We start from the raw sequence: 12,371 nt of genomic DNA, 5'->3' as shown, positions 1-12,371 counted from the left end.
CAATTTCACTTTACGTTCTGCCTTAGTCTGGGGGGGGGGTGCACTGTAATATTTGTCTTTTTTGTCTTTTTTTGTATTTAGATGTATATGTACTATGTTTGTATTATTTGTATTTAAAATAAAAAAAATATTTTTAAAAAACCCATCAGGTAGCTCTGCCATAACTCTGAATGGTTGCTAAGCGACCGTAAGATGAGGACTACTATATGGGAATGGGAAAAAAAGTGTCCTAGAAACCACTTTTCATAAACAAGAGGTGTAACTAATACATTACCAGGTATTTTTATGTCCTTCTAATATTGTTTTTTTTCTCTTTTTCATGTTTTTTCCCCATTCCTATTCTGCAGTCATGAAAGAGACCAGCGCACAAGGTAAGAGATTCTACCTATCTTCTTACCTTTCCTGTTTTTCCGCTGGCTAATTGAACTTTGCCCTCCCCTCTTCAAATCCTGATTTGCTTTTGTTTCTAACAATCGTGGTTTAATGATTATACATCTTTCTATGGAAATCCTCAATTCTGTGACTTTTTCAAAATGGGAGTCTCGTTATCTATTCTTGGCCTTCAAGATTGAAGTAACAAGGTGCATGTGCTTCCACACGTTACCTTTTCAGCACTAGAAACAGGAAGGCACTGTTAAAGTAAAGACTAGAGATTTCCTAGCTGTTCATTATTTTTCTTATTAACTTCCTCTGGAACAGAAGCATACTCCTAATTTATCCCATGGCTATACTTGGCAGCCAACAATGAATGAAGCGATACCATGAATTCTAGAATGGATCCCCCCCCCCCATGAAAGAGCCTTGGTAGTACAAGGGTTTAAGGCACCCTGTTATTAAGCTGCTTAAGACCAGCTGCCTGCAATTACTGCAGGGTTCGAATCTCGCCAAGGCTCAAGGTTGACTCAGCCTTCCATCCTTTCTAAGGTAGGTGAAATGAGGACCCAGTTTGTGGGGGCAATAAGCTGACTTTGTATAAATATGCAAAAGGATGAAGGCTATTGCTTAACGCATTGTAAGCCGCCCTGAGTCTTCGGAGAAGGGCGGCATATAAATCAAATTAAAAAAAAAAAATGTCATCTGTCTGAAGTGTTATGTGGGGTGCCTGCCCTGGGATGGATCGTGGGCGGTTCTGATGCTCGAAATGGGCAGTGGCCATGGCAGGCCAACTTGAACTTCAATGGTCATCATGCCTGTGGGGCAGGAGTGAAATTCAGCAGGTTCTGACAGGTTCTGGAGAACCAGTAGTGGAAATTTTGAGTCATTCAGAGAACCGGCAAATACCATCTCTGGCTGGCCCCAGAGTGGGGTGGGAATGGAAATTTTGCAATATTCTTCCCCCAGGAGTGGGGAGGGAATGGGGATTTTGTAGTATCCTTCCCCTGGAGTGGGGTGGGAATGGAGATTTTGCAGTATTCTTCCCCTAGAGTGCGGTGGGAATGGAGATTTTGCAGTAACTTTCCCCTGGAGTAGGGTGGGAATGGAGATTTTGCAGTATCCTTCCCCTGCCACACCCACCAAGCCATGCCCACCAAGCCACACCACACCACGCCCACCAGGCCACGCCCACAGAACCGGTAGTAAAAAAAAAATTAATTCCACCACTGCTGTGGGGCAACCCTCATTGCCTCCCAGTGGTTGGTTTCAGCTGCACATTGCTTCCCCAAGTAAGTCAAGTATCCCTCAAAGTTTGGTCTAGTGGTGAAGGCACCAGGCTAGTAACCAGGAGATTGTGAGTTCTAGTCCCGCTTTACGCATGAAAACTGTCCGGGTAACTTTGGGCCAATCTCTAGGAGACTGTGAGTTCTAGTCCCACCTTAGGCATGAAAGCTGGTTGGGTGATTTTGAGCCAATCTCTAGGAGACTGTGAGTTCTAGTCCCGCCTTAGGCATGAAAGCTGGCTGGGTGACTTTGGGCCAATCTGTAGGGGACTGAGTTCTAGTCCCGCCTTAGGCATGAAAGCTGGTTGGGTGACTTTGGGCCAATCATTTTCTCTCAGCCTAACCCACCTCAAAGCGTAGTTGTGAGCAAAGTAGTGGTAGGAAAGCACAGGTAGTCCTCGACTTAACAACAGTTCATTTAGTGACCATTCAAAGTTACAACAGCACTGTAAGAAGTGATTTGTGACAATTTTTCACACTTATAACTGTTGTAGCATCCCCACGGTCACATGATTAAAATTCAGATGTTTGGAAACTAGTTCATATTTATGACGGTTGCAGTGTCCTGGGGTCATTTGATCCCCTTTTGCAACTTTTCTGACAAGCAAAGTCAACGGGGGAAAGCCAGATTCACTTAACAACCGGGTCAACAACTGCAGGGATTTCACTTAACAAGAAAAGAAATGGGGCAAAACTTGCTTAACCCACGTCTCACTTAGCAACATAAATTTGGGGTTCAGTTGTGATCGTAAGTTGAGGACTACCCGTATGTTTACCACCTTGAGCTATTTGTAAAAATAATAAAGCTGGGCTAAAAAAAATAATCTAAAAAAAAGATGTGGGTATTAGGAAACAGACCCCTATGATGTTAGCTTCTTTATAGAGAAAGTTCCAAGGGTGCTGGTTCCCAGACCATGATAATAAACGGACATGGCATTGTGGAGTTTGTAGAATGCAATCAGAAGATTTCAACTCTCTCTTTACAGTATGTGACAGCTTGGTCATCACCACTGCTGCTGTTAACCATTGAGACTTTCCAAACTCTTTGGATATACAGATTAGTCCTCGAGTTATGACCACAACAGAGCCCAAAAATTACTGTTCCTAAGTGAGACATTTCTTAAGTGAGTTTTACCCACTTTTATGATCGTTCTTGCCACAACTGTTCAGGGAATCACTGCAGTTGTTAAATTAGCCACCCAGTGGTTCAGGGAATTTGGCTTCCCCATTGACTTTGCTTGGCAGAAGGTGACAAAAGGGGATCCCATGACCCCGGGACGTTGCAACCATCATAAATATTAGTCAGTGGCCATATAATTTTTGATCATGTGACCACGGGGATGCTGCAACAATCGTAAGTATGGTCATAAGTCACTTTTTCCAGTGCCCTTGTAACTTTGAACAGTCACTAAATGAATTGTTGTAAGTCGAGGACTACCTGTATTACTTTAAAAGCACCCCTCTCAATTGTGAGATGAAGGTGGAGGGAGGGTCTACAAAGAGTAGCTCAGGTTGCTGGACTTACCTACTATGCCATTTTCTGCTTGGAAATGACCTATGACCTCCTCATGACCTATAGATACAAGGCCAAAAAGGAAGTTAGTTTCATAGTTCTCACTAGTTTTTGGGATTTAACGGGCATAAGAGATAGTAATGGTCTCCGCGGCTTTTATAAATGTAATGATAAATTAGTATAATACAGGTAGTCCTTGACTTACAACCCCAATTGAGCACCAAATTTCTGTGGTTAAACAATACATTTGTTAGGTCAATTTTGCCCCATTTAACAACCTTTCCTGCCACAGTTGTTAAGTGAATCACTGCAGTGCTTAAATTGGTAACACAGTTGTTAAGTGAATCAGGCTTCCCTGTTGACTTTGCTTGTCAGAAGGTCATAAAAGGGGATCACATGACCATAGGACACTGCAACCATCATAAATATGAACCAGTTGACAAACATCCAAATTCTGATCATGTGACTATGGGGATGTTGCAGTGGTCGTAACTCTGAAAAATGGTCACAAGTCAATTTTTTCAGTGCCTTTGTAACTTCGAACGGTCACTAAATGAACAGTTTTAAGTTGAGGACTACCTGTACAGTTCGGTTTATGGCTATGTGTCATACTTAATGCTAGCTTATGGTTAAGAAGTAGGATATATTTAAACATTGGGGGGGAAAACCTCAAGTGGATTATTATTGCCTTCTTGACATGCTTGGGTACTTCCAAGGGAATCTGTTTGTCCCTTGCTGGAAAGAGAAGAGTGGGTCTGGATGCATTTGGGATGATGTTACAGTCTTAGAATCTCAGAAATGATGCAAAATGATTATATTATATTATATTATATTATATTATATTATATTATATTATATTATATTATATTATATTATATTATATTATATTATATTATTATATTATGTTATATTATATTATTATATTATATTTTTATTTGATTCTTTTTTATTAGTTTTATTGTTTTAAATGAGGTTTTATATTCCGTAAGCCGCCTTGAGTCGCCATGTGCAAATAAGCGACAATATAAATTCAATAAATAAACCCCCTTCCTCTCTGCAGGACGCATGAGATCGAGTTGTATGAAGCGACCCTGGGGTCCTACCAGCTGAAAAACCCCTCACCAGACATCCAAGTGACGCAAATAGACCAAGTGATTAAGCATCCTGATTTCAATGAAGACGAAGGCTCTCAAGGAGACATTGCCCTGGTGAAACTCAAAGACCCAGTTCCATATTCTCGGACTGTACGGCCGATCTGCCTGCCTGCCTCTTCGGTCAACTTCCCGCAAGGCATGACATGCACCGTCACCGGCTGGGGGAATGTCCTTGCAACTAGTAAAGACAAAAGATTTCCATCTACAGACTTCATCTAAGGCTGTCATCCCTATTTTTTGCCAAACCTAGCGGCCTTGGAAGGTGGTATTATAAATCCCAGAATTTCTCATCAGCTAGCTAGATAAATGTGGCATCTGTGGCTTCAGATGTACCCAAAGGATGCCATGCTTTTTTTTATTTTCTGATTTAAAGTATGCAGGGATGCTGATATATTTGAAATGATGAATCATTTCTGTACAGGTAGTCCTCAATTTACAACAGCTCATTCAGTGACTGTTCAAAGTTAACAACAGCATTGAAAAAAGTGACTGATGACTGTTTTTCACACTTATGACCTTTGTAGCAGCCCCATGATCATGTGATCAAAATTCAGATGCTTGGCAACTGGTCCATACTTATGACCGTTGCTGTGTCCCAAGGTCATGTGATCATCTTTTGATGAGCAAAATCAATGGGGAAGCCAGGTTCACTTAACAACCATAGTACTAACTGATCAACTGCAGTGATTCACTTAACAACTGTGGCAAGAAAGGTCGTAAAATGGGTCAAAACCCACTTAACAAATGTCTCACTTAACAACAGAAATGGGCTCAATTGTAAACAGCCCTGGTTGCCACAAATTATAGTCAGTGGTGAAATCCAATTCTTTTTACTACTGGTTCTGTGGGAGTGGTGTGGCTTGGTGGGCGTGGCTTGGTGGGCATGGTAGGGGAAGGATACTGCAAAATCTCAATTCCCACCCCATTCTGGGGCCAGCCAGAGGTGCTATTTGCTGGTTCTCCGAACTACTCAAAATTTCCGCTACCGGTTCTCCAGAACCTGTCAGAACCTGCTGGATTTCACCCCTGATTATAGTGCCATCTCCTAGACAATAGTTTGAAGCCATTAATGGGAAAATGCAGAAGAATGTAAGCCAACATTCAGAATGGTTGAATGCTTCCTTTACAAGAAGAAATGGTTTGGGATGGTTTAGCTTGGAAAAATATTGACTGATCAAGGTATATAAAGTCATACATGGATGGAGTGGAGAATGTGGCCAGGGAGATTTTCTTCTTCTCTGAAAAGTTGGATCAGGCAGAATCTAATGAAGCTGTGAAGAGATCTACAATAGACAAAAGAAAAGGCATCTTTACACTGCACATAATTTATCTGTGGAGTTCATTACCACAAGAATGGGAATGGCTACTGACTTTAAGGGGACTGGTCACATTAATGAAGAATAGCTCCATCAAGAACTAGTGGTCTTGAAGACTTAATGTTATTTCTGGGTTGGGGACAGTAATAATAATAATAATAATGACAGTAGGAGTGGGGCATGGCTCCATGAGCATTCATTCCAGAGGGATCTGGTTGGGAGAGAGAAAGTGCTGGGCTAAGAAACATATTGGACTGATCCAGGAAAAAATACTCTTTTTTTTATTATTATTTTTTAAAAAAAAAACACATAAACATACAAAAATCTTTTCAGAAGGAGCCATTGATCTGGTCATAAGTAGGTACAATTACTAATTCCTCTTTAACAAAAGCTTTTCCCAAATCCCCGCTAATTACCAGAAAAAAATTTTTTTTTCCTAACTTATATCATTTTACACAAATCAATTACCTTCTATTATTTCACCACAAATCTTAGTTTTCAAATAACACAACTTAATTTTCTCTAACGTTATTGCCCTAAATTCTATCTGAAAAAAAGAAAAAATTCTTAAAACCCATTACACTAATCTTGAAATCCTTAATTCAATATCATTTCAATTTCTTTTCCTTTTAACATGGATGGATATATCTTAAAGACATAAATCAACAAAATATTTACGCAGTATTTTAACTGTTAACATTTATCATCTTTTTACTATTTATCTCAGCTTAACCCTTTTAATCACAACATAATCATTTCATTATTAGTATCAATTCCAGCATGGTCATCTTTATTTCTAAATGTCAGCCTTTGCTTTTTCCTGCTTTGGCTGCCATGGTAACGGGGGAGGGGGGAGCTAGCATTGAGTTATAAGCATGTTGGACAGAGAAACGAAAGTGAATCCTAAGATATAGTGTTGCATCTTTGAAGCTGCTATCGGGTCAACAGCCACGGCATTCCTGATTGATGACACCGCCAGACGTGTGCTTCCACCTGACCCCTGGGAGACCTTTGGATTGGATGATTTACATTGGACAGTGGGAGGGGATGCTTTCTATCTGTAATTTTCGCACTCTTGCCTCAGATTCTGCTTTTCTTTAGTTGCGATCACTTCATTTTCCAGTAAAAGTACCTGCTTCTATAAACAATGGAGTTTGGGTCATTCTTTCTTGGACTTTGAAGGAAGCATACCTTATACTAAAAGTTTATCCCAGTATAATCTTCCTCTTAATCATCCTCTTTTGGCTGTTGATCACAGCATAGTCTTCTTAGGTTTTACTGTTATTCCCAGTATAATCATCGTTTTTGCTGTCAATCCCAGCATAATTATTTTTATCTTTACTGTTATTCCCAGTATAATCATCTTGTTTTGCTGTCAAACCCAGCATAATTTTCTTAATATTTTACTGTTATACCCAGTATAATTCTCTGTGTTTTGCTGTCTATCCCAGCATAATCACTTTAGTTTGCTGCTTATCCCAGCATAATCACCCTTTTTTTAAATTTTACCATCCATCAATACATTACTTGTTAATATTCAATCACATTATCATTATCATCTTTATAACAATTTAACATTGAGGCTTAGTTCTTACTCCAAACACTTCCTTATATAAATTAGTAAATTTCTGTTAATATATTCTATTCCTTTCATATTCTTACTTTTTTCTTTATTTCAGCTTTTTACATATTATATCAAATTCTTCTCATATTCATATTCATTTTTATTAATCTATAAAAACCTACTTTTTATTATTACTGTCCATCTATACATTGCTTTATTTTTAATCACATTGTTTCTATCTTCTTTTTTCCAGCCGTGTGTATATCATTCCTCCTTTCCTTGTCTGTAACATATATTCCATTTCAGTTTCAATGTTCGCAATTTAATTCTCCATATATCAATTTAGTTCTTTTTCTTACTTCTATTTCAAACAAATCATATCAATTTTCTTCTTTTGTTCCTGCGCCATTTAACTTCTTTTGTTCCTGTGCAAATTAGTCCAATTATAAGAGTTCCATCATACTTTCCCTTTTTTTCAACAAAATCAAATCGGCAGACAAAGAAAAAACAGCTCCATCTCCAAAATCCCACGGTTGTTATCTGAAATATTCACAATGTTCCCAAACAAGAAGTCAGTTACAATGTTTCTTTTTAGACCAGAAGGTGTCCCTCTACAATCCACAATTTCCTTTAGTCATGCAAATCGCCATTTTGTTTCAATTATATAACATTCCAGCCCAATTCTCTCCTTCTTCTATATTTTAAAAGTAGTAATTCTTTTTTATCTTCTTTTCTTTAAAAGTCTAATTCAAATTTAAAGTTGTTCAATTTTGAACCAAGTCTCAATGTTTATTTTTCAAATTTAGTCTATTCAGATATCAATTTTCAATTGGGTCTTTTTCTTTTCTTTTAAAAATTTCATCTTAAAATCTTCTATGTCCCTTAGCTCTGCAGCTGCTAATTTAAATCTAGGGGTCTTACAAAGTAAAAAGCCATTACTCCAAACGTTGTTTCAAGCCTGGGTTGGTTGTCACTCACCCGGCTTCAAAAAGCATAGCTCTTTTCCACTTTCCTCCTGCACATCACTTGCCTGGTTTGTCCCAGCTTCATGGCAGCTGCCATGGCTGCCGCCCCCCTCCGCCGACTCACAGAGAGCTCCCTCCAACCTCCAAGGAACTTGCCCATTCCTCTGGTCGTCCGAGGCACCTCTCTTCCATCCCCGTCCCTGCAGGATGGTTCCGGTCCGAAGACCCATCGGCGGCAGTTTGGCAGCTGGGGTTTTCGTGGGGCTCATCAGAGCCCGCTATTTCCCCGACTGTCTCGCCATGACATCAAACCGGAAGTCCAGGAAAAGATACTCTTGGTTACCTGAGGTTGGTCAAAAGTTGTAGAGGAGACCACTTGGCTTCCAGGAAGTTCTGAAATCTAGCATTTCTTAGTTTGGGTTCCCCACCCAAGGGAAGACTGTCCCTCCTGCTTAACACTTAGAAATAGATCCTTTAGGATGTCTTGCCTCCACACTGACGCTATACCGTCTCCTTCTCTATAGTGAGCCTCCCCTCACCCATGACGCTACAACAACTCGAAGTGCCCATCATTGGTCTGGACACCTGCAGGTGCCTGTACAGAAGGAACCCAGTGTCAGCCTTGGAAGCCATATTAAGCCGGAAGCTTCAATGCTGCCATCTCCTCATGTGTGGGAAAATAGGAGGGGGGATTTAGGAGAGGGGAGTTAGTAGACATAATAACAGTTTTTCATATCGGTCAAGGTCAGGGCGGTCCAGCATCTGGAGGAGGAGTGGTCAAGGGCTGGGCCGAGGCAAAACTGACGGTGATTGGAGCATGTGACCGAAAGGGGAGAAAGGGGTTGGTTTTGGGAGCTTTGTATTAGTGAAGGAAAGCCCGGGTTTTTCAGATTCGGGATTTCCCAGATGTGCCAGTTTACCTATTGCTAGTATAGAGAACTTTAGAAAATGCCGTCTTTACTGGGAGTCGGGGGTTTTCTGGAATGCTGACATTATCCCAAATCTCCATAAAAACCCAAACAGCACCCCACAAGGGGGCTGTCGGGGGTGCTGAGCCCCAGCATCTACCTAAACCCTGGGTGGTGCAAAGACTCAGCAAAGATGGAAGAAAAAAAAAAAAAGCCCAGCGGGGATGAAGGCCTGATGGTGAGTGCCCCCATCACCCCTTTCTCAATTAAAGTAAAACTAATCCTGCCAAAAACAGGGAAAGAAAAAGAACTCCCAGTGGTAATAGACACAGGCTGTACCAGGTGTCTAATCGGCCTTAAAACTGTAGAACATTTGGGGATCAAAACAACACTCTTAAAACAACCAATTAAATTTTACCAGGTGGATGGCACGTTAATTGGGGGAGTTCCTTCCACTCACGTTACTGAACTTCTTAAATTAAAAATGGGGAAACATCATGAACTTATACGATTTATAGTAACCCCAAAGATGTCAGAATCCATCATACTAGGCCTGGCTTGGCTAGATAAATGGGGCCCCACCATTACTTGGGAAGATGGATACCGGAAAATCAGGATACCGGTTGGCCCAACATCCCTGCCCCTCCCCCCAAACACCAACCTACCCAAAATGACCAGCAGCCAGAAACAGCAGCGGCTTGTTCAGACGGGCCTCCAGGGGAACACCAAATCCCTAAGGTTTATTCAGACTTAGCCTCAGTGAGGAAGAATGTAACCCCCTTTCCCCCCTCACCGGCCCACAGACTGCGCCATTGAATTACAACCGGGGGCTAAATTGCCAAAGCCTAGAATGTACTCCATGACACCTGCTGAAATGATTGAATTGAGGAAGTACATTGACACCAACCTAGCCAGAGGGTTCATCGGGCCTGCGAAATCCAGCATGGCCGCCCCAGTACTATTTAAGGGGAAAAAAAGATGGCACCTTAAGATTATGTATTGACTTTAGAGCTATTAACTGCATTTGCATACAAAATGCCTACCACCTCCCACTGATGAAAGACTTACTAAACCACCTATCAAAAGGAAAAATCTTCACCAAGCTAGATCTAAGAGAAGCCTACTACCGAGTTCGCATAAAGGAGGGAGACGAGTGGAAGACCGCTTTTAACTGCCATTTGGGTAGCTTCCAGTTCTGGGTCATGCCTTTTGGACTCCAGGGGGCCCCAGGGGTCTTCATGCAGCTGATCAAGGAAGTTTTGCATGAGCACTTATATCAGGGGGTTCTTGTTTATCTCGATGACATTCTTATATTCAGCGAAAATATGGAAGACCACATCAAATTGGTCAGGCAAGTGCTGAAAAAACTTCTAGCAGCCAAACTTTATGCGAAATTGTCCAAATGCGAGTTCCATAAGGAAGCCCTTGACTACTTGGGATACAGGGTGTCGAATAAGGGGATCGAAATGGACCCAGAGAAGGTGAGGGCAGTACTGGACTGGCAGCCCCCATGCACCCATAAGCAACTCCAGAGTTTCCTAGGGTTTGCAAACTTTTACAGACAATTCATCCCTTCCTTCGCTGAGGTTGCACTCCCTTTGACAGAACTGCTAAAGACCGGCCCATCTCCCACCAAACCAAAACCTAGCCAGCCTTTGGCTTGGACGATGGACTGCCAAATATGTTGAGCCTGGATAGCTCAACAGACTAAAAGCCTGTTATTAACATTCAGCTGTCTGCAATTATTGCATGTTCGAATCACCCCAGGCTCAAGGTTGACTCAGCCTTCCATCCTTTCTAAGGTAGGTAAATTGAGGACCCAGTTGTGGGGGCAATAAGCTGACTTTGTATAAAATATACAAAAGTATGAAGGCTATTGCTTAACGCATTGTAAGCCGCCCTGAGTCTCCGGAGAAGGGCGGCATATAAATCTAATTAAAATATATATATATATTTTGAACAATTAAAACGCCTATTTGCAGTGGAGCCAATCCTACAGCATCCTGACCCGAATAAGACCTTCGTGGTTCAGGCTGATGCCAGTGATGTAGCAGTGGTGGCTGTTCTACTACAAAGGGACCCCTGTAACAATCTAATGCCATGTGCTTATGTATCACGGAAGTTAACTGACACGGAGCACAGATGGGCGATATGGGAAAAAGAGGCATTTGCGGTGTGATGGGCTCTCCTGTCCTGGAGACATTTCCTGGAGGGGGTGGAGGAGCCTTTTGAGGTTTGGACTGACCACAAAAACCTTGAGGCACTGAAGACCCCGAGGAAGCTTTCTCCAAAGCAGGTTCATTGGGCTCAATATTTCAAACGCTTTAACTTTAACCTGAAATATATCCCAGGGGGTAAGAACCTTCTGGCTGATGCTCTCTCCCAAAAACCCCAATTTGACAGCCAATGGGAAGAGATAGTTCACGCCATGATTTCAGAGTCTCAGCCAGCCGCCCAAGCCCGCACCAGAGCGCAAACGTGCCAGGGTTCCAACCTCCCTGAAAACAGGTTGACAGCGGAGCTAAAAGCGGCGCTTTCTAATGATTCCTGGTTCAAAGAGCACCAGGCGTACCTCACCCTAAGGGACGGGTTGGCGTGGAAGGGGAATAAACTTTACATACCCCGCAGCCTACGGCTCTTGGTAGTGAAGAGAAGTCATGATTCTCGCCTGGGGGGCCACTTTGGGTATTTAAAAACCCTCCATTTGACTAGGAGGCAATTCTGGTGGCCAAAAATGAAAACTGAAGTGGAAGGAGTGAGGAGCTGTGCCACCTGTGCCACCATGAAATACCGACCAGGGAAGCCCCCTGGCCTTCTCCAGACTGTGGCCGAACCCACCAAGCCCTGGGAGGAGATTGCAATGGACTTCATAGTTGAGCTCCCTGACAGTGGGGGCAACCGAGTCATTTGGACGGTCATCAATTTATTCTCCAAGCAAGCCCACTTCATTGCCTGCAGCGGACTACCCTCGGCTAAAAAACTGGCAAAGCTGTTTGTGAAACACATCTACAGGCTACATGGAGTCCCAAAAAGAATAATATCGGACCGCGGGGTCCAGTTTACCGCTAAGTTCTGGAGGGAATTTCTACAATCCATTGGGTCGTCCCAGGGGCTTAGCTTGACTTTTCACCTGTCAACTAATGGATCGGCTGAAAAATTGAACTCAATGGTGGAGCAGTACATTAGATGTTATGTGAATTATCAACAGGAGAACTGGGCGGACTTACTACCATTCGCAGAAGTTGCGTATAATAATGCAGTACACAGCAGTACTGGGTTGACCCCTTTTCAAA

General features: G+C 42.1%; 1 protein-coding gene across 1 annotated transcript; it reads left to right on the top strand.

Moving 5' to 3' along the window:
• The first annotated feature begins 349 nt into the window (after positions 1 to 349).
• On the top strand, positions 350 to 8,867 carry LOC139317731 (prostasin-like). The gene is made up of 5 exons (XM_070944799.1): positions 350 to 371; positions 1,088 to 1,190; positions 1,605 to 1,664; positions 4,232 to 4,506; positions 8,695 to 8,867. Exons 1-5 carry the CDS (start codon positions 350 to 352, stop codon positions 8,865 to 8,867), a joined length of 633 nt encoding a protein of 210 aa, XP_070800900.1.
• The last annotated feature ends 3,504 nt before the right edge of the window (positions 8,868 to 12,371 follow it).

This window comes from Pituophis catenifer, unplaced genomic scaffold, assembly GCF_029215685.1.
Source record: "Pituophis catenifer annectens isolate HBS135680 unplaced genomic scaffold, rPitCat1.0.hap2 SCAF_5, whole genome shotgun sequence".
In the NCBI taxonomy this organism is placed as follows: domain Eukaryota; kingdom Metazoa; phylum Chordata; class Lepidosauria; order Squamata; family Colubridae; genus Pituophis; species Pituophis catenifer.
This window is presented reverse-complemented; position numbering and strand designations above follow the sequence as displayed.